General features: G+C 38.7%; 1 protein-coding gene across 2 annotated transcripts in view; it reads right to left on the minus strand.

Annotated features, from left to right (window-relative positions):
* The window catches only part of MAN1A2 (mannosidase alpha class 1A member 2), a 136,004-nt gene that overhangs the window by 94,277 nt on the left and 14,170 nt on the right, over positions 1 to 27,557 (minus strand). For both annotated transcript variants that reach the window (XM_010396079.3, XM_019283823.3), the window contains exon 2: positions 11,038 to 11,293. In XM_010396079.3, coding sequence (XP_010394381.2) covers positions 11,038 to 11,293 — 256 coding nt within the window. The remainder of the gene's footprint in view (positions 1 to 11,037; positions 11,294 to 27,557) is intronic.

Raw genomic sequence — 27,557 nt, forward strand, 5'->3', positions numbered from 1 at the left:
CAAGTGAGAAGCCCCACAGCTCTTGTATACGGTATTAAGTTTTGTAAGGATGATATACCAAGAGATCTTGTAACAACATGGAGATTGCTGTTACTGCCAGAACAGATAGCATGTTATACTATAGACAGAACATCTATATTATCAGGAGCAGCTGTGCACACAAAAGCTTTGGAGAGACACGAGAAGACAGACGTCTCTGACAGCTACAAGTTTTACCTTCGGTTGGCATTTTGGCTCAGGAAGTACAAGCAACATGAACTCCTGATTGGAAAACAAACTGATTTCTATAGGTACACTAGGTTTGAGTACTGAAAGTTGGAAATGCTGAAGAATAGCTGCAGGAATAGATAGGCTTTTCTTAAAACAAAACTTTGTCTTTAAGAGGAGAGGAAAGTCTCAGACACTGACTGGGACATCAGCACTAGGGATAGTAGAAAGAATGTAAAACTATTTGCAAAAAAGTGTACCCAACCCCTAAAGAACTCAGAGGGGCACCTCAAGCTGAGTAGAATGAAAATAACATGGATCAATAACGGTGAAAAACACAAGACACACATTTCCATAGCTGAAATTTCCATACCTGATAGCAGTTTGTCACAGGAAATGCTTGGAGCTCGATAGCATATCATATATAGAATCTTGCAATCTGTCTCCCAGAGAACGAGCAGTTTTGGCAATGGACTCTTTACTGACACCATTAATGACAGATTTTGCTTTTGAAAGCAAAATCATTCATAGGGTATCAGTCTGCTGCATACTAATTTTGAAAATTATTATGGAATGCAATGCAAATAACCAGCAAGATGCTGCTGCACACACAACTTGATAATTCTACAAAAAGACTGATTTGGACTCTGCTGCAAGACAGACAGAAAGGCAAAAAGCAGGGCATGCCAAATGAAACTGTTTTTGTAGGTACACCATTATCCAGTTGGTTTTACTGACTTTAGAACGTGCTCATGGGATCTAATCCTCTACAGTCTCTGGGAAATCAGATCTTTATAAAGACAGAGTGGCAATGATGTCTTTTGACAAACAATAAAAGGAGGTCACAGTGATTGAAAAGAGACTTGTAAGGAAGTTCTACCACTACAGCAGCATGTCAGAAACAGTAATTCAAACCAAGGACTGGTTAAAAAAACCCTTTCCAGTCTTAAAAAAAAAAAGACAGGCAACTAGCAAACGGAAAGTAGGAGACCTGAGAAAATAAAAGAACCAATTTACTGGCAAATTGCAGTATTTACTGGTTCCTGCCATTCCATCAGGAACTTGCATAACAGACAGCAAACAGGTTTTGCTTTCAAAGCAATGTATTCTGCTTAAGGGTACAATTTTGAGAGATTTATATAAACCACCTTCAAACTCTGTTTTAAAATTAACCAAGGACTTGATAGACAAAATTACTGCTCAACTGGCAGATTAAAAACTAACGACCATTTTCCTACTGTCTGCAAAGAATACTTTATGGACGTTAATTTTAGAAATTATCTTTTCCTTGTATACTCAGATTTTTGATGAAACTTAGAAAACTCATACTTTTTTTGTTTTTCTGGAAGCTCTGTCTCAAGAGAAATTATTTCAGGCATCAGTTCATGCCTCTGTCATGCATTTTTGAACACTGTCACCAAAAGAGTCTGTTTGGAATATGTTCCTAACACACACAGAATATTGGGTTTTCTTTTAGTGTCAAGTCTGGTAACAAAACCATTACTAAAACAAAACCAAATGGATGCAAATCAAATGGATGCAAAGTGGAAAACTCTTTTTGTTGGCACTAAATACTTGAAGTCTTAGATGCCTGATGAAATTACATAGGAAAATCCTTCAGATTGGTGAGAACTGAAACAGTTGATGTAAAGAGGCTAAATTTGGAGAGCTTGCAGCAGAGTTTTGACTGCTCAAAAATGTTCAAGAAAGCGAAATATTTTTAATCCAAGATGAAGAACAGGTATTTTTGACCTTGTGCATCCTCATGGTTTCAAGAGAATATGGTGTTAACAGGACTGAATGGTGCTCTCTGGTGGTGTGTTGTTTAGAAAAGTAGAGCCCCTCGGATGATCTTTGCAAACAATCACAACTGCACATCAGCCAGCAGAAAGAAGTTCCTACAGTTCCTTTCTTCCAGTCCTGTCCTTTCAGGCATCAGTCTAAGCATCTTCATCAGCTTATCCCTGCATCTCTGCCAGTTTTACCCTATCCTTTTTGAAACTGAAAGGCAATAACTACATGAAGCTTGCAAGATGCAGGCACCTGAACTTCATAGGCTATCTGTTCTCTTCTCTGAAATACTGAATATCTGCTCACTGTCTGCTGTTGAGCACTACACAGTGACATTTCCAAGAACTATAAAAAAGACAATTTCTCATTCTCAAGTGTACTAAGTCACCTCACAGCTTTCCATACTTAGCATGAATTTGGAATCTCTCCATCTCCAGCCCCAATATGCATCATTTTACATTTAGCTGAGAAATAAAAATGGAGATAATCACTCAGCCACATAAGGTTTTTCTGCAATTCTTCATGTTGGCAGTAAAGGTGTCATACCACTACTCATTCATTTTCAAACTCTAAATAATTCATTTGTGTAATTTAGAGCATGGATCCCCAGCACATGTCCTCTGTGGCCTCCAGCACTGTTTATCTGTATTCTCAATTTCTTGCCTTCTAACCAATTTCTCCAGACAAACATAGAAACTATCCTCCATGCCATGGCTGCTTAGTTCAACACCTACTAGCAGTGAACATTGCCAAATATTTTTTGAAAAATGATGTACCCAACCATCTCTTGTTCACATGTTTTTTGACTCTTTGGGGGATTGTCTAGAGCTTTGTGCACCACGGTATCAATAAAAATAGAGCAGGACATCTTACGTATCTGTATGCTCAGTGATTCTATTCCCTGTTGTGGCTTCTGTTAATGTGCAGTTCATTCAGCAGGCACAGGATTCTGCAGTGCTTTGGTTTCCCCTTGAAGCCCTTTCAAAAACTGATGCCTTGATAGCCACTAGTCCTCTGGTAACAAAGCAGAAAATAAGAATAGACACCAGCGATGCAAACCAGGAATCCAGATCTCAGAGCAAACTGACTGAGTGAACTGTAGGGAGTTTCAGGTAGTTCAGTATTGTATGCAGGTGGTCTCTGTCTTAATGGAATGCACCGTGAGAGGTTACTCATTCAACTACCAGTAGCTCACATGGTGTATCAATGACATCATTAATATCAATACTTGAGAGCTAACACCATCAGGAAAAGTGCATGTTAAGAACACACCGGCATATATTCTATGGAGTTGCTCCAGCAAACACAGAGGGGACTACAGGAGAAATTATATAAAGATGACTAACAAGAACATAACAGGATGCTCTGGCTTTCCAGTCAAAGTCTCCATAGCTGGAAACACACCTATTGTCACTTGTATAATAGATCAGGTATAATTTAAAATAGAGATCTCTTCAATCTAGCCATAATTCATGATTTTTTGCTACCAGCATTTCTGTTTTACAGGAGTAAATGGCATATAAAATACAAAATTTAGAAAAAAAGAAAAAGCGGTAAGGTCAATTAAATTTTATGGAGCCTTTTGATTTGCCCAGTTTTGTAGACAAGAAATTTACCTGGAGTTTTGCTCATTTTTGTTTGGCTGATAATATCAGGAAAGTGAAATACATCCTTATTTCTTTGATTTTAATTTGCATTTATGAGTTTTAAATACTGCAAATGTGCTAATTCATTGTTGAAAGACAGGTTCTTCTCACAATGGTCTAGAAAAAAGACATCTTTAATAATGAACACCTTCCTGAATTTTTAACAGGCTTCCAACACTGCATGAGCACTGGAGAATTCTGTAATTTCTACAACTTGACTAAATTGATTCATTTTTAAAATACCCTCAAACAAAAACTTGCATTCTTCATGAGTAGCACATTTTAAGTTACAAATCAAATCCGCATATCCAGGATGTGCAGCTGAAATATTGCACATGAAGCACCACACTAGGAGCTTTATTTCCATTCTGCAATTCCAGCAAAATAAATGCACCAAGCTGCAAAGCTTCTCACAAACATAAATGATTGATTTACAATTGGAAAATGAGTTCTTTATACAACCATTCCAACAAGCTGGGACACAACTTTTTCAGGGCCACTCCTAACATGCCTGCATTGGCCAAAGGGCTAATTGCACAATATCCATTTTAATATATAAATGGAAAATTAGTTTACCAACAGGCTCGATCAAAAAGATTTTATCCATAATTTACAGATTTCACTAATTCAGTAAAATTAAGATCATTTTTAGAAGAGCGTAGCAAAACTAACTGAAAGCCAATTTACCTGTTCTCAACTTGTCAAACTACATCAGAGAACCCAGAACACAGAGAATCCAAACAGTGTGCAAACAAAACCAGCTAATAAACAACCTGCGTGTATACACATGTAGAGATACAAAGAGATTTTTATATGCACACACTTACATATAAAATGTGTATAGATTTTATACAAACATTCACGCTGCAGGGAGTGTTATCTTAAATACTGAAAAAGCTGGGTCATAACACATCCTTCAGTTTCAGGATGTAACTGAAGGAATGTAAGTCAGGAGCAGTGAGCTACAAAATACAATGCAAAACCTTTGATAAACATGGATTACTAAAAACTGATCTCACAACCAACTAGAAGTCCAAGCAAGTTTGACCAAGAAAACGAAGACTGTAAAGTGCCAGCAATAATGGGATTGTTCTAAATAGGTTTCAGATATTGAAAAAAGGTCTCCCAGTCACAGAAGGCAGCCTATTTGGCTAGATCAGAAACACTGCAATTAGAAAAATAAATGAGATTAGCATTGAAAGTTGTATGAATAGTAACTATGAAAAGAGGAGTTAGGCAGCATGGAAAGATCTCTGGACAATTAAGTAATTCTTTCTTCTACACAGCTCTTTTCTCAATAAGCACACAAAATAGAACTCAGGTAAAAGGACACTTACTTACTATTTTTAGCCCAATTTCTTAAAAGAATGAGGCTTATGCAACCTTGCTGTCTGTACACCCATCATTTGACACATACATTTGCAGTAGCCTTTTAATCCATTCTCTAATTTCACACTTGATTTTAAAGAGCTGGAGGAACCGGATACTCTACTTCTTGTGTTGAGGAAAAGAAAAAGTATCTGTGGCCAAATAAGGCAGACAGACAGAAATTAGTATCCTGACTGAGACAAAGGCAGTTATAATTCAGCCCTTTTTTCATTCAGGAGGCAGCATTTAGCACACCAGTAGCTCTAAAGAAGGCACGGAACACACTGAAATTCATGCAGTCAAGCAGGAAAGGTAAGAGGATATTCACAGCAACAAGTGCATGATGAGCAGAGGGTGGTATAAGGGGATGTAGGTTAAAAATCCATAGGAAACCATTAGTTTTGCTGCTTATCTCACAGTCTGTTACTTTTCAACAGTGTTAACAGCCTCTTGAGTATCATCCAGAGATGACGATGAAAATACATTTTAATCACTTTTCTTCTTGGCACATATCTGTAAGTATTTCTGGCATTGCCTCCACTAATATTCAATAAATTAACTTCCTACCTTCCCTTCAAAGAGGCAATATATTACAAGTCTAATTTTAAAAGAGGATAAATGGAAAGTTCTGCTGAAGGAAGTTCACTGGCAAAAGAACTCAAGTCAGAACAACCCCAGCTTCCCAGACAGACTTGTTCCTCACTTGTGTAAAGCATCCAAACTTAACAGTAATTCTTTCTGCAGGTGTCATACGTCACAAATGAACTTCAAGTTGAACTAGATGACCTTTAAAGGTCCCTTCCAACCCAAACTATTCTATGACTCCATGACCTTTAACTCTGGGACCTATACTTCCTGGATGTCCATTTCACAACAACTTTTGCTTAAATGTCTTCCTCCACCCTTTTTTTTTTTTTTTTTACCAGAAAGCTGTGACACACAGGAACAGAACCAGAATTTTGCTGTGTTGAGAACAGCTTATCAGAAAGATACCACACCTTGCTATCCCATCCCATTAAACATAAGAGCTTTTAAACTGCACAAGCAAGTATGGTACAGCCAGCAGCTTCAGTCACTTCATAACTCTACCCTTACCTGTGTGGACACCACACCTCCTTTGAGCTCTATTTTTAAAGTGTGTATTTACAATTAGCACTGTGTAATTACACAACTGCATATCACAACAAATACAGAACAAGTAATAGAACAAAAGCTCCAGAGAACTCAGATTTCCCAGTCTATCTGAAACCCACAGCATTATTACTTCGCTGTTAAGTTTACCATGTGCACTCGTAACATTCTAGAGAAGCTGTCTTCCAGCTGACAGGCTTAGTCAACAAACATCATCCTACCACAAAATGGTTGAGGTTGGAAGGGACCTCTGGAGGTTATCTGGTCCCACTCAAGCAGGGTAATTTGGAACAAGCTCTCCCGGTCCATTACCAGTCATTTTATGAGTATTTCCAAGGAGGTAGAATCCACAATCTCTGTGGGCAGTGAGCTCCAGTGCTTGGTCACCCTCACAGTAAACAATGTTTTATGATGTTCAGATGGAGCTTCTTGTGTCTCAGTTTGTGTCTGCTGCCTTTGTGCCTGCCACTGGGAAACACTGAAAAGAGCCTGGCTCTGTCTTCCTTGCATCCTCCCTTCAGGTATTTTGTAAGATTCCCTCTCTCGTCCAGCCCAGCTGCCTCATCCTTTGCTCAGATGAGAGATGCTCCAGCCCCTTAAGCATCTTTGTGGTCCCTCCCTGGACCCTCTCCAACGTGCTCGTGTCTCTTTCATACTGGTGAGCCCAAAACTGAACAAAAAGGACTCCAGGTGTGGCCTCACCAGTGCTGAGTAGAGAGGAAGGATCACCGGCATAGGATTAGAACCATTGTTGGGTGAAATAGCTATTTTAACAAGTATCCTAAATGAATGCTGGCAGTAAAATAATACTGTGACAGGCTGATATTAAAAGAAAACCTGAACCCTGAATAGAGTGAAAAGAATTACAAAATTTTCCTTATTTGACTGGGTAAAATTTACCTTCTCAGGGAAATAAAACTCACTATAGACCACAGACCACTATGTAACGATTACATTTAAACTGAAAGGAAGAAAAAATATTCTGAACACCATCTAAAGAATACAATAATGGAAATTAAGTGCCAAAAATTCCAAGTGCTCAAGCAATTTATATCTAATTTAACTTGGAAAGGAAGCCAACAACTTCCAAAAGACAGAATTTGTTCTTGATTTCTTTGCATTAACCACAATGAAAAGATACATCTTAAAGCCTTTCTATAAAATTATACAGGTTGCACTTAAGATCTTAAAAAAAACCCAAAAACTTTCTATTTTCAATATTTTTCTTTTATATAGTACAAAAAGCCAAAATATGAATACAAAGCTAAAGCGTAGCAGCAAGAAGAATTTTCAGATGTGTTTGCTCTTAAAATACCAGTTAATTAAACACCACAGCATCTTTCAAAAGCCTGAACAGCAAGCTAATATGCCAGAGAAGTGCTATAAAGCATGTATGGTAAGCAAGTGGAAAACCTTTACTTTTCAGAGTTGTCACTGTGCATCTAAAATAATCAGCCAACTCATAAATGCTCCTTATTGAAATAACTGAATTAATAGCTTCTTAGAATATAGACAGATTATACAATTTTGTAAATTAAACATGAGAACACAATGTAACACTAAATATAATTATCAGAAGCAAAAGACACACAAAAACAAAACCAGTAAGATGCAGATTCTGCTCCCAGTTGTATTCCACGACCTTAAGAAGCCTCCCTCTCTGTGCTCAGCAAACATTCCTATTATATAAAGCTTTCAAATTTTTTACAAAGCTCTCTTAAGAGCATTACACAATTTTTTTTTAGTTTTATATGCACTTTTTTCTAAAATCAAATTATGCTTTTTTAAAATATTAAAGTACTGCCAAACCACTTCTTATACAGAGATGTTAAAAAAACAGACTTCATCAAATTGCTATTTGGAAAGAAAAACTAGTAATATATTTTCTGTAAAAAAAAAGAAACTGGATCCTCATTTGAAAATTTTCCAGCCTTTCTCCCAAATGTAAAGACTTGTGTGTGTTACAAATGGTCCCCATCATTCCACCCAATCCTATCCAGTTTTTCACCATTTGATAGGAGGTGAAATAGGCTGTATAACATCGTTCATTTTGCGAAATTGAACAGTCTAAAGCTGTTCTCGGAGAGTCAAGTTCCTCAAATATGTATCAGGACAATTCACAGTAAACCAAAGCAGGTCAAATCACCTGGAATTCTGTGGCCAGATATGCAGCCTCCAAAGAGGCAGGAGCTTCCCTGGGCTATTTTTCGGGTCTCAGTCCAGGCAATCATAGTATCTTGCATGTCAAAAATTATATTTTACATATAGATAGATATAGATAGCTATATATATATATATATATATATATATTAGTTGTGGACCTACATTAGCGATATTGTCTCCTGGAACTTGTTCTTTTTTTCTACAAAGACTATTTGTATTAGTCTATACCAGTTACATAAAACAGTGAGGGAGGACCTCAGTGATGAACATATTTCAGAATGCACTTCACATCTCTGAAATCGCTGCAGACTTCTCTGAAATATCTGATGCTGTCAAAAACAGGTTTCAGGCAAAATATTATTCATTTGACACTGTTAATACACATTTTATCTCAGCCACATTGTTCCAACAATTGTTCCTCAGCATTACCATTTGTCCATTCTCCCTCCCGGGCAGACCTCCCACCCCGGTGTTCTATGCCTTCACACATCCAGCTGTAGAAGTGACAATCTGCTGCCCTGCTTGAAACAAAAACTAAAAATTCTGGAGATCACCTGGTAGCTACAGTACTAAAGTGACTGAGTCAATGAAGGCAATTCACATAACAAAGAATTTTTAGTCATGCTCCTTTGATCCTGGGCCGCTCAAGCACAGTGGTCACACAACTGAAAACTGCTCAAGACAAAGGCATTATTATCCTAGCTGAAGGACTTACCCACTTAAGACATGGTCTCACAAAAACCTTTGGTCTGGTAATGAAAAGTTACACTTCAGAAACCATAAAAGTAGTCATCAACAAGTTATGCAATAGAAAAACAGCTTGTCAGTGTGACTCACACGTAGGCTGATCACCAAAAAAAGGAGTAAGACTTTCACAGCACAAGGTGTGTGGCAACTGCAGCTAAGGATCACCACCTGGTGATTCTTACTCACAAACTACCCTGAATTCCATACAATTTGCTAACACCTTCAGGTTTACATCAGCAAGAATGGTCCAAATTTTACTACTTTTTCATGACACCAAGAAAATTGCTATTCTATACTAACCTAGAGCTTATCATCTCCTCTTGGTCTGCATTCTGACCAAACAACCTCAGAAATGCAAATACTAATTTTCAACCCTCCCTCCAAATTCCACACTTTGGTTGATTATTTCTTTCAGCTAGTTCTTCACTGTTAGCTGTGCTCAGTAATTTCGCACTACTTGGTAAACTCAATTTTATTCTACACATTAAATCCATCTCAAAGGTATTTAACTACAGTAATAGGTAGTAAAAATTAAGAAGTGTTGACAACCATGCCATTCACTGTTCATCTTCACCTTACAGAGACTTTTAGAAAAGTAAAATGCTCTGTATATTCTCATTCAGAATGTTTACAAATGAAGCAGTAGAGCCTTTTCAAATCCACGATTCAATGCTGTCCTTTGGGAAGCAGCCCTAACCAAGCAGGGTCAAGAAGGTCCAATATTCCAGACACAACTTCCCAAGCAAAAGTCCTTCTGAAGTAATCACTAACAGGCACATCTTCCAGGGAATGATTTGCCACTTCAGATATTCAGGTTGTGACAGGGCTCTATATGGAGTAACTACTACAAATAGTGATACAGCTCCACACCATATCATGCACGTATAATACAGTTGTTCATTACTTGATAAGAGTGGACTCCATCTAGCCACCATTAATATTCAAAATAAAATTCCAGTTTGGGTGATACCCACAGAATGGCACACACTTCAGCTACAACTCCTTCCTATAACAAGGACAGGTGTATGACTAATTTCTCTTTGGGTTTATGAAGTAACTAAACTCAGATCACAATTTAAAAGTAGATTTAGCTGATGTAAACACTAAGTGCTGTGTCCTGGATGTTCTTTAGTAACAGTCTGTGCTTGTTTATGTCTGGCCTGAACCATTCCTGCTTTGCTAAACCAATTTTTTGGGATTAAACAAATCAGACTGCAGGAAAGAAGAAGAACAGTAAGGCTGTACAAGGTTTCTGCCATACTAGTTAGAAGTACAGACTCAGAGAATGTCTGGCAGCAGTCATAGGAAATTAGCATGGCCAGGACAAAAAAGGGCAATGAATCTCACAGCCAACCAGGAGTGGAGAGGGTAAGACCACAAACAGCAATTCCCATAGCGTAAGTTGCCACAGAATCAAAATCATCTTAGTGTGCTTCATTTACCTGTAAAACATTCAATCTACTTAAATTTACTAATTTTTTAGACCCATTTAAAATGTATTTTGAAAAGCATGTGATAATTCAATCATTTTCAAATAATAGCAGCAGGTCTTCTTTTTCCTTATCTTTTCAATCCAATTTTTTAACATCTAAAAATATCCTATGACACAGTAACATATCCCATTCTTTGAAAGGAAACTGACAAAGTCATGCTCTACTTTAAAGAAGCTCTTGTTACTGTTCCATGTGTTAATGGCAAACTCACTTTGAATCCATACCACTAAGCTGAAGAAATCCTTAAAATAATTTTTATAAAATAATTTCTAAGTTGTTATCCAGTGAAATATTAATACTCCAATACCAGAAAAAAAACCCCATGCAATAATGCTGATGCTCATTAATACCTGTGCACTTTTAGTTTATTTTTTACTAATGATTTGGAGATCTGTTTTTCTTTTTTAATATAAAGCATAACAACTAAATGCCATATAAATAACTGCTGTCAGACACAGGAACAGGTAGGACCATATCACAGTCATCTTTACCTCTTTGACTTTGTTCCTCTTCTCTCGGATATCCAGGTCTGCTGGTTCTCCACTGTTTATCCCTATCAGGTTTGGTAAAGGAACAGGAGGCAGTGGCTTGCTGTCTTTCTTTTTCAATTCTTGCACTACTTTGTTCTTTTCTGTCTGAATCTCAGCTTGAATCTCATCCCGTGATTTCTTCAATTTCTCCTTAGCCTCTTCCAGAGCCTTTTCATGATCTGCTCGGATCTTATTTCTCAGACGTTCCTCTTCCTCTCTAGAGACACAAATGCTAGTCAGCATCTCATTACTAAAAACACATTGCTTACAAACAAACTGCAGCTTCAACAGAAGCCACATCCTAAGTTGGTTTTCTCTAAGTAATTCTAATGATTCAGACAAGTTTATTGATTTTATCTTAGTGCACAATCCTACACTATTTTTGCCATGAACCCCAAAAGAACAGCACACACATCCACAACACTATTGTGGAAAAATTCATAATAGGAATTTTTTAGATTGTCTTGGCACATTTACTTGTCCACTCAAGAATTTAGAGAGGAAAAGCCCTGCATCCTGTACTTCAACTACAAGATATGTGCAAAGGCACGTCTAGCAATAATTCAGTAATTTTTTTGAAGAAATCAGAAGGGCTCTTCCTCACTTTCTGCACAATAAATTATAAACAACTTGACAAGATCTGAAGTAACCACTACCAAAAAAAAAAAAAAAAAAATCACAGCCACTTCGTTTATTAACAACCCCCACCACAACATCTTTTCCCTTCAATTCACAACTCATTGTTCCAATCAGTACAGTCCTTAAAGCATCAGTCCTAAAAACAGAATTAATTATGAAGCCATTTAGGAGCATAGGAGTTTTTATTAAAACATGATTTTGAAATTCACTGTCAACAAGACCAACATCATATTGGTTTTAAGCAGTATCTTAGAGTGTGATCTTTAATGATCAGTTAAGGTTTTAAGATTTGCACACAAAACAAAAAGTACTGTTCTAAAGCTTCATGTAAACAAGAGGTTATTCTAAGAACAGACAAAAATGGCCCATTCCAGTCCTAAAATATTTCAAGGCATCAGAAAGACACATATCAGACTCTCAATATAGCACCACCTTTTTAAGCTTCTTTAAAATACAGAGCTGCTCAATGACTAATGTAAGCCAAAAAAAGTTGTAGGGATTTAAAACAAGCACTAGGTAAAAAAAATGCATTGTTACACTAAGAGTACTTTATTAGCCCTTACATTTTTCTGAAGTGCTATTAGGTTTGCATTTAAAATAAATTATAGCAGCATTATTACCTTCAATATATCAGTACTAGAAATACAAAGCAACATTTTAATAGATGCACTGATGGAAATGCTTTCAAACTGAAGATCTTCAGCCACTTTTCTCAACATGATTCACACCACATCCATATTTCTTCCAAACAATAAAAAAACAAAGGACTGAGATCCTCAAATTGACTGTCAAATCCAAGCTCATTAATACTGTCCAACGGTATCAGTGCCTCTCTCCCTTAACTGAGGAGCAAAGAAAAAACTTTCAAAGTGCCAAAACACTATTCTAAAAAGACAAAACAACTAATACCATTTAAGATAACTTTTACTCCTACTATGACCCACTTATATGAGAAAATAACTTCCTTGTATTCCTGCAAAAGCTACTCACACTCTGTCTTGGCAGCAATATCATGCTCAAATATCAATATCAAAAGCAGACAAAAATTTCTACCACCTGGAAGATTTGAAGCTTTGGAAAGCTTTTCCAAGGCTAGCAGAGTGCTCTGTGTAAGATGCAACTAGAGAGAATGTGAATGAGGTCGCCGGAACAAGACATCATTCCCAGAGTCATGTTCTCCCCATGAGACAGCACACTGTTCAGGAGCCAAAGAGGTGCTTGACAGAGAATGAGAAACCTGAAATGTTACTGAACAGTTAAGAATCAAAATACTTCAGTGTGGGAATAATGTATTTTGCAGGTACATTTCTCATATTCAAAACTCATTATCTGGAAGCAAGTGACAGGCTTTACTTTCTGACTAAATTGACTAACACTCTGTTAATAGATACTGAAATTCTTTTTGCAAAAGATCAACCATCCTTGAAATAACTGCATTTTGGGGGGGGGGGGAGGTAACAATGTATCCCAGACCTTAATAAAAAGGTGGTCACAGTGTATTTACATTAACCTAATTGTTTTGTTGCTAAATATAAATGTTTTTGGTAAAACCCATGGTTAACTTACAGGACCCAAAATACAATCCCTCGGTGTGAAAAAAATTAATGAAGTTTGAGTAGTTACAGTGAGTCTGACTCACTGAAATGAGTCACTGGTGATGTGCTTTGTGCACCTTCACAACTTTACACCATCAAGACGAAGTGCCAGGAAGATTTTGCTTTAATCTTTCACCTTTAAAAAAAAGTTTTCCGTTCCAGGTGCTGCATGAAACAACCATAATAAAAGTTCCATCACTCCACAAACTTCATCTGTTTCTAGATTCAAACCGCATGAAACAGCCATAAATTGGAAAACAAGTTTTGAGCTCACATCTGTCTACACTGCAGGAACCACTGTATAAACATACAAAAGCTGTCGATTTCTAGAGCACTATAATCCAATTAGAGTCATTAGGAAGTTTGAATGGCACAGTCAGCTTTCCTTCAGTCACTCAGAAGAAAATAAACAGACTCAATAGAGATGAAAAATCCCAACGCTAACTGTATGCTCAGCTCAAAGCCTTTCTTCCAGGAAGTGACATTTTGAGATAAACATAAGAAAACAGTAAGATGAAGAGAAAGGTCAACAGGTATTTGAGGGCGTTTACAAGAGATAGTACAAGAGCTTATTCTGCAGACACACTCTCTGTGCAATTACCAGTGATGGACAGCATGAGTTACACGGTATGTCATATTCTACAAGCCAGCTAAAGACATTTTACCAAATATATTCAAGTATATGACCCTAATGGAAGAAAAATCGCACCCCTAAATACCAACACCGCGTTTCTTCTGAGTTCTTAAGCAACAAGAATTAAGTGAAAATACAGAATAAAGTTAAGGGAATGAGAAGACTGATTAGGTGTGAGCAGCTGACACCCCCTCAAGTCACCAACAAGCTACCTGGCCAGCAGAAGAAAGAGTAAGCAACACTTTTACACATGCAGAGAGCACTATATTAAAATACTCACAATTAAAGAAGAGACCTCAGAAGGATCAATCTAAAAAAGATTGGAGAAAATTCCAATAAAAGCACATATACCAAAACTTGTCAAACCATTTCCGTATCTCACCCCCGCTTCCAAGCAACATGAGCAAACTCTTAAAATTTAAAGTATTTTGAGTAAATCTTAAAAACCTTATCTAACAGAAAGTTACTTTCTTCTAGTCATCCCAAAAGCTTATGCAAAAGTATTGAGAGAGGCTCAAGTACCATGAAACTACAGCAGTAGCTACTTCAAAACAAGCAATGTTATTAAAATAACCTGTGATTAGACTGTTTTTGCCAAGAAGAACCATAAATAGATCTAATAATTAGAATCTGAAACTGGAAACAGGTGCAAGTTTTTTAAACAATCACTGCAATGAACTACTGCAGCTGTCTATGCAGGAACACTGTAAGTTCTCAAAGTGTCCACGAGCTGCCTAAATATCATTCAGAGAAGACCACAAATTATAACGCTTGACACCCGAATCACCAACCGGAATTTAATGTGCTTTAATTATGCACACAGTAGCGAGTTTTCTGAACAGCTACCAAGCCTCACTTGTCAAGACAATGACTTTTAACAAAAGTCTTTCCTATCTGCTGTGACACAACAGGCTCTTTAGAAAGAACTGCATAAAAAACCCTCTAAAAATGCTTTCAAATTTCTTTCTGAGATTCAAGATTTAAAAAAAAACAGAAATAAAAATGAGAATAGAATCAAGAAAAGCAAGCAGGCCACTAGCAACTGTTCTTGCCACTAAAAAGCAGGCCACTGGCTCACTATACCAAAACGACACACAGTTTATTATCATTTGGATTTTCAGCAGATGGATAGACAACTGTTAGAGAACATAAATATTTGTGTAAGCCTATCATACAGAAACAACCTCCTGTGTGGAAATTCTGAACTTTTACCCTTTGGTCAAGCTTGATCTTCAACCAGAGGCTACTTTCAGAGACAGTGAAACAGAAAAACAGGCACTAATTAAAAAAAAAGTTTGAGAGTCAGTGCCTAAAAAGAATTTCACACATTAACTGCAAGACTTTACTCCAGTCTTTTGGCATACACAATTTTATAATATCCCCACATATCACAATCCCATTATGTTCTCTCAGTATATGGAGAATATACGTTCACGGCATACAAGAGTCATGGAGATACATATATTGCCCCTCACATGACTGGAGTCTGAAGAAGGAAGAACTGGAAGAAAGGAGCAGTTGTGCTGGGTTTTGTTCTTGCTTGATCACCCTTCCTGTATGGATGGCTGCATTACTCTCTACTATCAAGCATGTACAGAAAAAGAGGCTTATTTTTTCTAATGTATGGATGATCATCCTGCAAAAGTTACAACTTCTCTCCCAATTTGCTGGGCTGCTGTGAGGCAGCAGAAATACACTCATGAAGGAGTAGGAGTACCAGATCTGTGTGTGCCTAAGACAGCTGAAGATGGAAGCTCCACCATTAACAGGGAGGCTGGCTGTTACTTAGCAAGAGTTTTCCCTTTTGAGACAAGTTAAGGTCGTATTTATTTCACTGATTTTTTTTTTCTTCACATAATGAACTTAATCAGAGATCACTGGTTAGAAAGGAATATTCAGTGGAAAATAAGTGAAAATCAAGTGAATCCTACAGGGTAACTTGAAGCTAACTCAAGTGTATCAAAAACACTGTATCAAAGTATTGGTTATAAAGATTTTCCAAACAGACTTCTAAGAAGAATCTTATGCATGTTTTCAAGGGAATATCTTGTCCCCAAATCATCTATCTGACAGTGTTTGTCCAAAGCACTGTTTCTAAATATATCTTCACCTTTGTTTAAAATACCCTTGCAAATGGACTCGGCCTAAAACTCTAGCACAGGCAGAGTAGATAGATGATAACTTAGTAGTAAAATATTTTTGTTATTTAAAAAAAATGACAAAGTCAAACTGTCCTTTGTCAATGTTCTAAGGTTTTTTAAGAACATTATGATTTTAGTTATCGGCAAGCATCCTACCTGCTCACTGTTTCAGTTAAAACAGCAATACCTACATGTGCTATATACATACACTATACAGTTACTTACACTATACAGTTACTTGTGCGTGTATGTGGTGGCCTGGGAATAATGCTGAAATGCAGAATATTTCCCATTTCAATCCTTCTTCCCCAAGGGGGTTAATAACAGTTCATTATGACATCAGAACATATCTAATTCACTTTGAAAATTATTGTTAAACAACTCTTCCACATGCAGAAAACCTGTGGAAAGGAATCTGGGAATCCCGGTCAACAGAAAGTTGAATCTGATTCAGCAGTGTCCTGGCAGCCAGGAGGGCCAACATTACCCTGGGAGGGCATCAGGCACAGCATCGCCAGCTGGGCAAGGGAGGGGATTGTCCTGCTCTGCTCTGCACTGGGGCGGCCTCACCTCGAGTGCTGGGGGCAGCTTTGGGTGCCACAATATGAGAAAGACATTGAGCTGTTAGAGAGTGTCCAAAGGAGGGCCATCCTCCAGTGGGGAACAGTCTGGAGAGGAAGCCGTGTGAGGAGTGGCTGAGGTCATTTGGTCTGTTCAGCCTGGAGAAGACCAAGGAGAGACCTCACTGCAGTCTGCAGCTTCCTCATGAGGGGAAGAGGAGAGGCAGGCACTGATCTCTTCTCTGTGGTGACCACTGACAGGACCCAAGGGAATGGTCTGAGCTGTGTCACAGGAGGTTTAGGGTGGATCTCAGGAAAAGGTTCTTCACCCAGACGGTGGTTGGGCACTGGTCACAGCACCCAGCGTGGCAGAGCTCAAGAAGCATTAGGACAACACTCTCAGACCCCTGGTGTGACTCTTGGGGTTGTCCTCTCAGTACCAGGAGTGGGCTCGATGATCCCTGTCGGTCCTTTCCAACTCAAGATACTCTATGATTCTGTGATTCACTGCCCAGAAAATTACCCCAAAAAACAGATTCCTTAAATGGCTTCTTTTAGGCAAAGATGACAGTAGAATTCATTTCTAGCAAGTGGTTAGATAAGTATACAACATGAGCATTGCTCCTCAAACAGAAGGAATGTGAGACAGAATCCTTATTCAACTCCTATCCCTCTCCATCTAGTTTTAGTTTTCTTTTTCCTCTTGCTCTGACACTTCCTCTTGACTTCCTTCATTTTCCTACTTTCTCCCTTCCTTTACTGTTATTTGAACCAACTTAGGCTTCACCAGCTTGCTTCCTTGGTCTGCAACAAGGGCAGGGCCACCACTCTGAATGCCAGTCCTCCTCACTGTAATCATCCAACTTATTTGTACAATGCTAGGGAGAAGAGAGAATTCACTGACACAGGCACTTTCCTTCAATCCTAAATACTCCCACAAAGTCCGCATAAACATTCTCCAAATAAAATTTACTTCTACTCCTGTGCAAGAAATGATGCCTCTAATTGATCTCCTTTGCAGCCAAATCTCAGACCCAGCATCTGGGCTTTCAGCCACCTTCATCACTGCCCTCAGGACTTCTCATCTCCATGATGCAAGCTCACAGATCCTGTTTAAGATCTGGTCTCTTGTCTAAATCGAAACCTCAGCCCTTGACATTTCTTTGTCGATAGCTGGGTGTCACCTTCAAGTCAAATAAACTGTAATTTAACTTTTAGTTTTCCTTCCATATCTTTTGTTTAGCAGTGGAAACTTCTCCATTGTCCAGATTGCCAGTGTCTGGGCATTCTTCCCATTTTCTAGAACTTGACTACACTTAAATTTATCTGCTTAGTTCCCATGTATTTTAAATTCAGTCTTTCTTTACCCATACTGTAAGAAGCCCTCAGAACTTGATTGTGCTCCTTTCATCCAGCAATTCCACTAGGAAGACAAGTCACTTAACTACTGACATCCTCAGACTGCCTTTCTGTTTTCCCTCTGCAACTGTAATTTATAATATGTATTCTTTTAGAAACACCCAAAGAACATGTCTACTTCCAGAAGTCCAGCATGTTAAATTCACAGATTTCCATGCTGGTCATTAGAGGCCACTTCTGCTTGTCACTCCTTGTCATGGGTTAGCAAGCATAGTCCCAGAAGTGATGTTCTTGCTAAGGGGTGCTTACAGCTTCCTCTGTGACCTGACAGAACCTATCAGCTGGCCAGGTTGAATATGGACAATTCTTTAAGCCACTTAAAGCTGTGACCGCCTCTGTGATCCACACTTAAGAATAGAAAACCCCCCCCCCCAGCTCTGTCTTGTTTCCAGTGTTGGGACAGGTGGCTGCAGGCCCCATGCGGGGGCCAGCGGGCCCAGCCCAGGCCCTGCTCGGGCTGGGCCACGGCCATCCTGGAGCCGATGGGCCCTGTTCCATCCGTGGAACCCCCACAGCCCTGCTGTGGGCAGCTGGAGCAGCTCGGCTCCCCCCCTCCAGTGCGGCCAAGATTCAGCTAAAGCTGCACCACTGTCTGGCAGAGATCGTGTGACCAACAGCGATAAGCAAAATTCCAGCTGCAAGACCTGGGTGAGATTAACCCTTTTATTGCTGTGAACAGCTGAAAACCTGAGGGAAGAGAAAGAGGAGATGCTTAAAGCTGAAATTCTGTTGTGAAGCTATGATATATCAGAGTATCCTGTTGTAATTTCATGAAGATATGGGGGGTGGAGCGTTCAACTCGTGAGCAAAAGCACCTGCGCTGAGATAGGCAGATGCTGACGCAGCTGTAATTTCATGAGAAGTTTGGACAGGGAGAGATGGAAGCGATGAGGACTTTTGCTCCAAATGGGAAAGGAGAAAACCTCAGTTCCTAGAGATGCTCCCAGAGATAGTCCTAACAAAGAAGATGAGGAAGACCCTTTGCTCCCAGGGAAGGAGAAGGGCCTCTGTTCTTAGAGATTAAATGCTCCCAGAGATGGGTGAAGAGAACTTTGTTCCTGAACAGCTCAACCTTAAAATTGTACCCCAAAAAACTTCAAGAGTGGACCCTCGAAAGCAGTTGTGGGAAAAGCTGCAAGTCGGGGGAAGGGACTCACGAGAGAAGGCAAGCAGAGAGACTCCTCTTCCCAAATGGACTGAACAAAGTTATTTGGAAGTGGGCGGCTGTCTCGTTGTGGTAATGTTTTCATAGCATGAGCAAGAGAGACTCCTCTTCCTAAATGGACTGAACAAGGTTGTTATGGAAGTGGTAAACAGACTGAACATCTTAAGGGTTGTCTTTTTACATTGTCACTTGGAGAAGGGAGAAAGGTGGGGGGAAGGAAAAGAGTTCCGAAGGTGTGGTATGCTTTTTTTTTTTCCCCTTCTTTTAGGTCTGTTAATAAACTTCTTTATATTCTTTCAAGATTGGTGCCTGCTTTGCGTTTCTCCTAATTCTTATCTCACAGAAGGTAAACAGTAATGAGTACCTTGGACCAAACCACTACACTCCTTTACCGTTTCTATCTAATTGCTGTCCTTTGGCTTATAATTTAGATATGGCCCATGGAAACAGCTCTGGAATGAGGACAAGCAAAATCCTGAGGGAAATATATTTAGAGAGGATTTCAAAAACACAGATTGAATGGGCACTCAGAACTTGCAGAAGGGAATGCAGAGCTGAAGCACATCCCTTATGCATAGAAACCCTCTGCAAAACGAAAAGAAACTAAGTATTCCTAGGTATCTTTTATAGTATTTTGGAACATAGCCAGGACTTTCATGAATCTTCATATGCTAATAATTTATTAATAAAGAATGTTAACATAAAAGACAACTCATAAGATTTTTTTACAACCATAATAAAAAGAACAAAACATACCTTCCAATTAAGAACAAAACAGTACAGATTACACTATCAAATGTGGAACATGTATAGCCTTCGAAGGGAGAAGAAAAAAGAAAAGACATGCAGGTAAGGGATCATCCTTTGGGAATTATTTGCTTCCTATGTTATGAATATTTACATGAACAGAATTTGTAAAACTTATTTTGAGAGTCTGTCAAGTGGTGTGACCATTAGCAAAGGCATTTGTTCCTCCCCTCTGCCTACAGCAGCCATGTAATCCCAAACACCAACTCAAAAAAGAAGGAAGGTGCCAAGCTCAGGAAGCACCATCACAGCTGGTACAGTCAGCTCAAGTTTTACTAGGGAAGAAAAGTAGTCATTTTCTACAAACACTCCTACACTTGTACTTACATGAGCAACCAGGCATTTGTCAACGCTAAGAAAGGTCACTAAATACTGTGTAAACATTTTAAGCTTACATGAAACATCTTTGTTTTGTAGTTACAGTATCAGCTGAAACAGATTTTCAGAAGAATCAGATCAACTACTTCAGGAAGAAAAATAATATTTTTTAAAGACTACAACGGCAATGAATGCAACTTTCACTAGTGGTGAACAAACAAAATTACACGTTTTCAACTAGATATAAGCAAGCTCATTCAGTTTTTAGTATCTTTACGTCATTCTGGTACAAAACCATTTCATTAGAAAAGCAAGAGTTTCACAAAGTTCAACAATGTAGAGTTTTCAATCACTACAGCTCTGTCAAACACATCTCATTTGTATCTCTTCTGCTTATACAGTGTAAAAGAGAATACAACTACATGTGCCTCAAGGCACTAACACAATCAAAAATAGGCATTATTTCAGATTTTTTGATGATTAAAGGAACTCAAGTTAACATCTGCAACTAATTACTTCTGTGCAGAATATTAAACCTCTGCAGAACAAGGTCTTAAATCTGACTGTCAAAGCACTTACAATGCTAATACAGAGGGAAAAAAAAAATCTTTTAGGAATCAGTATTATGCCTAAAAAAAGAACTCTAAAAGTCTACTAAAAGTTCAGGAAATTTAGGATCTGTTCCTGTTTCCTCAAGAAAACTGAATTAGGAGAATGGTGCTACCTTGCCCTGTGTAAAACTGTATTAAATAGCTTCCTGTCTCCTAGCACCATACTGACTGGAGCATCAGATCTTCCTTTCCAACTAGTACCCAAATGAGACAGACTTTCTCTTTTAAAAGTAATAAAGATGAAAGAACTTCACAAGAAATGGGAGTGAAAAACACATACAGACTACAGGAATAAGAAACAGAAAAAGAAATCCAATACTGAACAAGAGAATTGGATAAAAAGTTAAAAATTTTCCATTTGGAAATGTAAGGTTTATTTTGATGTGGGATTCAATCCACCAAAAAACAGTAGGATTATTTTAGTTCAGGATTAATTTCAGAAGCCCATTACAATTAACAATGTCAAACCACAATATTTTCTACTATAAACCACTCTAAGTCACTGGAAACACTGCTATTATACAAATTTAAACACATATATAGCAATGTATTTACACTCTACTCACCACAGTCAAGTCTAAGACAGCATGGACCAACACCTTGGATATTCTAATATTTATTGATACAAAGAACAGTTTGATAAAGCCAGAATAATACATAACTGATCCTGTGACACTGAGGAAGTAACGAACTGAGTTCTCCTGCAAGACCAATGCATCATCTCTGCTTCTTATTAAAGAAGGAATTTTTATAAATATGCACATTTACATATAGGACAAGGCAGTCCCACTGATGTTGATGGCACAGATCAGATACTGAAGCATATGCTCAAGCAGAGCTAAAAGGAACCAGAGTACTCCCACATACAGCATTAAGCTCTCAAATATTATTTCTAGTCTACTACTACTGCTCAAAAGTAAATTTCCAATAGGAAAAAACCCCAAGGACTTAACCCCATCAACACAAGGCCATGAAGGAAAATAAGAGTGGTACATTCTATGAATTGGCACGTATCACAAAAGTTGCTGCAAAGTCCGAAGCATTACTGCATTTTCCATATAACTCAAAGTTCATCTTTCACAGAGGTCACCATGCTACAGTCTTTACAAGCATTACTTATTTTTCTCTATTCTATACAAAACTTTTTGAATTTGTAAACTCAAGCTTTTCACAATGATAAACAAAGCTGCTTTGATAGAAGTTTTTCTGGGAAGAAGTTGCTAACTTAGCTACCCAATATTAAACAGAACCCTAAAATTAGTTAGACTTAGTTACTTTCAGATTAAACAAAATAGATTCAAACATCTAAAACCCAAGAATATCACTGGTTTCTCCTATACCTTAATTTTCATCCTTTCAAGAATGTGCAGACCCACAACTGCACGTGCAACTACTATACTACACAACATTTTAATGTTCTTTGGAGTGAGGAGTTTTTGATTTTTCAAAAATATAATTCTTAAAATATTTTTTTACCTAAAGAAAATGAATCATCATTTTATACAACAGCCGCAACTGTTTCAGTGTATGCTCTACAGAAGCTTGCATTACATCTTCAGCACTACAGTACTGACTTGCTACTCCACTCTCTGTACCACCCACATTGCCTGACAGTTGTACCAAGACAGGATGCTGGGTTCAAAACCTCAGATCTGTACAGGAATTTTGGGAGGATATGGGGACAAACACAAGGACAAAGCGACAACAAAAGAACTGCAATCGTACACGTGCATTATACACAGTATCTTGCTCTCTCTTCATTTCTGATCTTCCTTGACCCCAGAATTACAAATCTCTTCTTCTGCACATGGTACTACCAGAAGGGAAAAAAAGTTCCGGGAGGCACAGCAGAAAATCTTCAGGAGTAATGGAAACGACCCAAATAATAGCCTCCAGAAACTGAAGTTCTGAGTAGGAGCTTTGGCCAGTTGAAAAAATTTCTTTTCCTTCTGCATATGCACATGTTAAAGCAAAGGAATTTTTAGCACATTTATTGATGTGTATATGCCCTTGAGAGCAACATTTGTTTGCCTAATAAGCTATGAAGAGTTTTCTAACATTTCGTCTGACATACAGAAACAGCAATATATGAGAATCTTTAAGCAAAAGAGAAACAGGATCTTGCCCGTTACCTTCATAAGTTTATAGCTTAAAAACTTTCCTTCAGCAGGTATCAAAAGCTTGCTGCAATCACTGTGTAAGAATACCACAGTGAAAGCTGCATTAATTCCTTGCAATGGGAAGTGCTTAATAGAAATGCTTTAAATGCTTAATAAAACAGGAGAGCCTCATTCTCCACATCTGGTAGGATAGATGCTTCTGTGACATTCTACACAGATATTATAAGCTTGTTCTAAAATGAAAGAACAAGAGGGGACATACTAGAAAAGAATTTGTCCCGAAAGCTCCACACTAAATATGTGATTCCAGGATGAACAAAAGTAGAAAGAAGAAAACTCCTAGTCTGCTCTTGTTTTGGATAAAAGACCAAGCAAACCATAACACAGACCAAGAAAACTTTTCAGTCAACACAGTTAACAAGCAAACACCTCTATCGACCCAATTTTTTATTTTATTTTGTTAAGAACAGTTTATTTAGCTTCAAATAACAACCAGAAAAATTTAAACACTGTGAGCAGCAATATCTTACTGACCTTTAGAATATCAAGTCAGCCACCTTAAGAACAGAACTTGAGACAAGAGAAAATGGGCTGACAAAAGACATTTGTCATATAGAATTGTGTTTGGGGCTAAAGGTGTGGTTGTTAAGAAAATTAAGACGCAGCAATCACTAAAAATTATGACAATCATTTTAATATCCTCATGTTTCAAAATGGAAATGCTGGAGCTTTTCATCATTAAGAGAATCCACCATTTGAGCTAGTAGCAGGAGGCTGGCATCCTCTATCTAGGTAAACCACAGAGGAAGAGAAAATACCTTGACAGGGTTTCACACATATCAGCTTGCAGCAAAAAATATAAAAGAGACTCCAGTTACAGTTGCACATTATATTTAAGCTGATTAATACCTAGCTACTGACAAGTGAAAGGTCCCAACAGCAGTAGGGTAAGGATCTGCTGGAAACTGAGGACTACTGGATAAAAACCACAGTGAGATAAATGATAATTGGACAACCCAAACAACACCTAGAGCACCACGGCAATGCACAAGCCTTGGCAGATTAAGCTTTGGGAAGCTCTTCTCTAACAAACTCAGAGGGGACCCATCTGCAGACCAAACTTTCAGCTGGAAAAGTGATGACACCGCCTTCACTGTATGCCTGGGGTCAAGAAGTTCAGCTGTGTGGAATGGTAAGAAGATATCCCTGGGTAAGTAAGAGTTGCACACCATCAGCATGGATCCCCTCTGCTGATCACCAGCCAGATAAAGCACAGGAACACAGCTCCCCTGGCATTGTCATAGCCAGTCACCTATGGCTACAAAACCAGCACTTCTGTGGAAACAAGTCTACTGGCACGTAAGGATGCTTGTATGTTCATACATGCTGCTGATTTACTACGTTAAAGACTGACTGTGTATGACTGCAGCATTACTGGAATGATCAACTGTAACAGCTGAAATACTGGTTTACGGATGAAGGATATTATAACCCTATATTCCTTATATTGGTCACCATCTCTGTGCAAATCATTCTTTTTTCAGGGCTTTAGAGGCCCTGTAAAAGCAAGCTCACTTACTCCTTATGCTGGTACTCAGGAGACTGGGCAACAAGCCATTCAGCCAGTGGTGAGCTGAGCCAGCTGAAAAATTATGGATCATTTCAGGCCAAATCAGGTCTCCTAACTGGCTGACTGCCCAAACACTGATGTTGGGGCTAGAATATAGTCAAGATTAAGCATCTGGGGACACAGTAGAACAGGAAAGGAGCTTCAATTGCTTTAGACCTGCACGTTCAAGAGTGTTAAACTAAAGCCCAAGGTACAAGTAGCAAGTTTTCTGCACACAAATTCACACGGCCATTAACCACTACTATCCATGGCCATTCCCCACTCTCAGTTCTATCATCTATTCCATCACTCAGCCCTATGGTTTCCTCTTCTCTAGTTTATCCCACTGATACCACTTCTTCCATCAGCAAGAGTCACTCCCTACAATCCTAAATTTTATTTATGCCTTCCTATCAACTGCCTCCAAATATCTCCTCTTGCCACAGCCACTCTGACTAGTCTCTGGTATCTCATTCAGCCAATAACTCTTCTTACACTGGAGACAACAGTGATCTTTTTCTATTTAGGAAAAAAATGAAGGAAACCAAAAAGCACTATTTCAGAGTTATCCTACCCTCTTCTATTTTGCTCCAAGTGCAGTTTCCATCTCCAGCTTTCAAAGAAATAAACTGCTGCTCCTCACCACCATCAAGGTCCTCTGCTAGCACTGGCTCAATCTCCCCCCTCCCCTTCAGTTTCCAATTCCTACTCAGGTACTTCCTTCCCTTTTCCCACCCCCTATACTCGGAAAATGAGAACTATATTAACTGAAGCAATGTCCTCTTCCTGATGTCTGTGTTCCAAAGGGGTATCCCAGTAAATAAGATAGCTCCCTCCTTTTACACTCTAAGTCTTCTTGGTAGCCTGATCTCCAGCAGTAAGCACCAAAACTCTAACCAACAGAAGAAAAACAGCTGGGGAAAGTCAGCAATTTAAAGCAATCACCATGATATTAGTATGGTCTTACTCTAGAAGTTCTTAATTGTTCAAATACCAAGTAAACTGACAGCAAAAAAAAAAACCCCACAAAGTGAGAAAGGCTGTTACAAAGTAAAAGTAGCAAGTGGTGCATAATGCAGACTCAGAGATGGCAAACTTTCAGGTAAGCAGATGGTACCAGGCTTCTCTGCAAGGGAAACCCTCTGGCAGGTCCTACAAAGCTCTAAGGAAGTGACTACCCTCACACAGATGTTCTGTCAATTCAAGCTACCACATTTCCATAATGCTATTTTAATCACCCAGCCAAAGCTGCCTTGCACACCCCAGAAGCAACACTGCTTTAAATATCTGATTGGAAGTTCACAAACATTGCTCAGATTTATCTTCCTCCTGCACCTATAATTGTTACCATATGTCTGTATGGTAAATTGACACCTGTCTATCAATGTGTTTAAAATCAGAATAGTACTCAACATGCACGGTGCCATAAGCCATGCACTGAAATGTTGTATGGCAGAGCTTGAAGAGAAAGAGGAGGGGGAATATCCTGGGATCTCCCATAGGGAAGGGAGACAAGCTCTTCATTAAGGGGAATCAACGGTATTAGGGGTGTGCAGTTCTGTCCAAACCCAGGTCTAAAGCAATTTCTCCTGACTTCTTCCTCTCGCCACCAGGACACCACTGTGCACAACCCTCCTGGTTCACACAGCATCAGTGCTACTCGATTCGCCTCACTGTGGCACAGCGGCAGCACTGGATTTGTCTGAAGCACACAGATCCTTGCAGCACAGGATTGGCAGAATCACTCCCTTCCTTCTACGTGGCAGCAGTTTAAAATGTAGTCCTGCTTTACAGAAACTGGATGACTTACAGGGCAACAACAGCAACAAAAAAAAATTCAGTTCGAACTCAGTGTCAGATTATCAATAGTTTCCAGAAGGTATTACATGACACATCATCAGAAAAACTCTTACAGGACAGGAGCTGCAAGCAACAGTCTGTTGTGAAACACTTGTCCTTGTCTCGGGGGGAAATATATACATACACACACATAACACAAATGCTGTGATTCAAAAGGTTTTCATATAAAATGACACAGACTGCAGTGTGGATGTACTTAATAGTAATACTGCATTAATTAAAACAGAAATACAAGTTCTTCTCCCATTCAGCACTGCTGGGACTAGTTAGAAAGAAAGAAAAACTTTATACCTCTCTACTTAGCAAATCAGCCAAAACAGTAACTAAAGATAGAGCAACAAAATACCTGGAAATCATGACATAAGGTCTAATCTGCACTGTTCCACAGAGCAAAACTCTATCTCATTACTCCCAAAGTTCTTTAATCTTGTCAGTAAAGCAGAGGATAAGAGAAAACTACGTGACAAATTATTTAGCCTTCCAGGTGCTTTTAATAAGTTTCTGCATGAAAATAATCCCCACTGCTAATAAAATATGCAATTTTGATTCAGGAGACAGATAACTGGATGTTGGTTTTTTCCTTTTCAAAAAGGCCGGAAAAGCAACACTAGATTAGGAACTCCCCATTCAAAAAAACCTAACTAACAATGCAAGGCTCACACTACTCAGCACATCTATGCATATGGAAAGCAGGTTTTTGCGTGTCAGATGAGAATACAGTCCTCAACACAAAATGACAGAAAAGTTGAGGGGAGAAAGGGATCTCTGGAGGTCATCTGATCCAACCCCACTGCTCAAACAGGGTCAACCTAGAGCTGGTTGCCCAGGATCATGTCCAGAGAGCTTCCAAATATCTTCCAAGAATATAGACATCATTGCCACAAATTATGCAGGAGTTTGCTCATTTGCTCCATTCCATGAGCAAGCTGCACAAAATATCAATTATAAGCTTCACTCTGCAAAAGACACCTTCCCAGCTGAAATGTCTTCCCAGCTGAGGAAA

Source organism: Corvus cornix, chromosome 1 (assembly GCF_000738735.6).
Source record: "Corvus cornix cornix isolate S_Up_H32 chromosome 1, ASM73873v5, whole genome shotgun sequence".
NCBI lineage: Eukaryota > Metazoa > Chordata > Aves > Passeriformes > Corvidae > Corvus > Corvus cornix.